At 62.1% G+C, this 2,207-nt stretch overlaps 1 protein-coding gene across 1 annotated transcript; it reads left to right on the top strand.

Moving 5' to 3' along the window:
* Window positions 1–549: 549 nt before the first annotated feature.
* On the top strand, window positions 550–2,090 carry LOC104535380 (probable hydrolase PNKD; the record flags this gene model as incomplete). The annotated part of the gene is made up of 6 exons (XM_010193247.1): window positions 550–665; window positions 865–977; window positions 1,223–1,281; window positions 1,401–1,493; window positions 1,731–1,894; window positions 2,004–2,090. Coding segments are annotated over 6 exons (632 nt in total), but the record flags the coding sequence as incomplete, so codon positions are not given.
* Between the last annotated feature and the right edge of the window lie 117 nt (window positions 2,091–2,207).

Genomic DNA, 2,207 nt, shown 5'->3' with positions numbered 1-2,207 from the left:
TCGTGGCACTGGTCCCCATCCTCAGCCCCGAAAATCTGTTGTATAAATGGGGAGGTTCCCCTGAGCCCCCCTAGCCGTCGCCGGTTGCACCGCGGGGGCATTTCTTGCTTCCCTTTTCCTCGGCCCGTTCTCCTCCCAGTTCCTTGGGGCCATGGCACCCAGGGCAGGCACTCAGAGCAGGGTTAGCCCTGGGCATGGCCCACGCCTGGCGCAGGGAAGGATGCACAGCCGGGACACCCGGCAGCCACAGTGCTGCTGGGGGCAAAGCCCTGGGGCTACAGCCCTTTCCGGGGAGCTGAGCCTGCCTGGACAAATGGACAGACAGATGGACACCCCCACACCGATGCTTTTCCCCCAGAGCAGTTGGGGGGGGTTGTGCTTGGAGAACTGATTTTGTCCTTGCTGCGGATCTGGGGCAGAGGAGGAATGGGGAGATGCCACGAGTGGAAGGGTGCCCCTATATGTGACCCGGTGAGGGTCCTGGCCAAGGCAGCAGCCCTCTCCCCAGGGGGGCTGGGGGCTAACACTGGGGGTGTCTGCCGTCCCCAGGTACAGCCTGTATGCCCGCACACGGCTGGGCTACCTCTTCTACCAGCGGCAAGTGAAGAAAGCCCGGGAGCGGTACCCGCACGGCCACTCTGCACCCCAGCCCCTGCACTTCCCCGGTGAGTCCTGGCCAGCTCCCTCCTCCTGCTGTGGCCCTTCAGGGTGTGAGGGTGTTGCCATTACCAAACTGCCCAAAGTGTGTTTAACTGAGAATTTGATTTAAGATGTGGGGAAATGGGGGGTTTGGCCTGGCACCCCATCCTTTCCCAGGTGAGGTGGTCATGCCCTGATGTCTGTCTGTCTGTCCTTCCCCTCCAGGGGTGAAAATACTGCCCATTCCTGTGCTCTCCAACAACTACAGCTACCTAGTCATTGACACTGGCTCTGGCCGGGCAGCTGTCATCGACCCCTCCGACCCTCTGGCTGTGGAGGTGAGACCCCCACAAGAGTCTCTGACCTGGTGTTTGGGTGCTCTTGGGTGAGGGAGGCTTTTTTGGGGGAGCAGTGGGGGCAAATCTGCCCTTAATGTGCCCAGAGCAAAGTTGGAGGGGTGGTGGGGCTCATCCAGCACCTGAGGAGCTGGGCAGAGCTAAGGGGAGATTTAGGGGAGACTAGTACTGGGGATCTGTCTTTCTCCCCCCAAATTTCTCTGTTGCCTCCCTGCTCCCCTTCCCAGGCTGCCATTGAAGAAGAGGGGGTGATGCTTGAGGCCATATTCTGCACTCACAAACACTGGTAAGGGGCAAGCGAGGGGGTGATGGCTGCCGTGGGGGGTGCCTCAGCTCAGGTGACCTCCAGCCCTGCCCCACGGAGGTGGGGGATACATTTGGAGGCACTGACCCCTCTGTCTGCAGGGACCACAGCGGGGGCAATGCAGCGCTCCGCCAGCAGCACAGCTCCTGCAAGGTGTACGGCAGCGCCCTTGATGCCATCTCGGAGCTCACGAAGTAAGTCATGTCCCCCAGCACCTCTGCAAATTTGGGGGATGGGGGCTTCATCCCCAGTCACTCTTCGCTCCACCTACCCATCCATCCATCCCCCAGTACCACATTGACCCCGTTATGGGCAGAGATCTGGCACACTCATTACACCGGTGCACCAAGGGCAGGGTTGCAGGAGGACGGAGGTGTTTTGGGGTGCTGGGGGGAAGGTACCTTGACGGTGCACCCCTGTGCTTGGCGCAGCCCACTTGTGGACAGGGAGAAGGTGAGCGTGGGCTGCCTGACCTTCGAGGCACTCGCCACCCCAGGCCACACTGTGGGCCATATGGTGTACGTGCTGGATGGGGGCCCCTTTGGTGCCCCCCCCTGCCTCTTCTCTGGGGACCTGCTCTTCCTCGCTGGCTGCGGTGAGTATTCCTGACCCCAGACCTGGCTGACTGGGGAGGGGTGCCACCCTGGGAAGGGCTTGAGGGGACCCCCAGCCCCCTCCATGACGGCTGTTGCATGGGGGTCCAGGCAGGCTGTTTGAGGGCTCCCCTGAGACCATGCTCGCCTCCCTGGACGTGGCCGTCGGCTTGGGTGAGGACACACTGCTGTGGCCAGGTGAGTGTCCTCAGCAGTGAGGCAGAACCACTGGTGTCCCCCCTAACCCCCGCTGCTAAGCTGGGGAGCCAGGAGGAGACGACGCTAAGGGGTACAGGGGTTCGCAGGCCACGAATA

This window comes from Mesitornis unicolor, unplaced genomic scaffold (assembly GCF_000695765.1).
Source record: "Mesitornis unicolor isolate BGI_N332 unplaced genomic scaffold, ASM69576v1 C13396115, whole genome shotgun sequence".
NCBI lineage: Eukaryota > Metazoa > Chordata > Aves > Mesitornithiformes > Mesitornithidae > Mesitornis > Mesitornis unicolor.
This window is presented reverse-complemented; position numbering and strand designations above follow the sequence as displayed.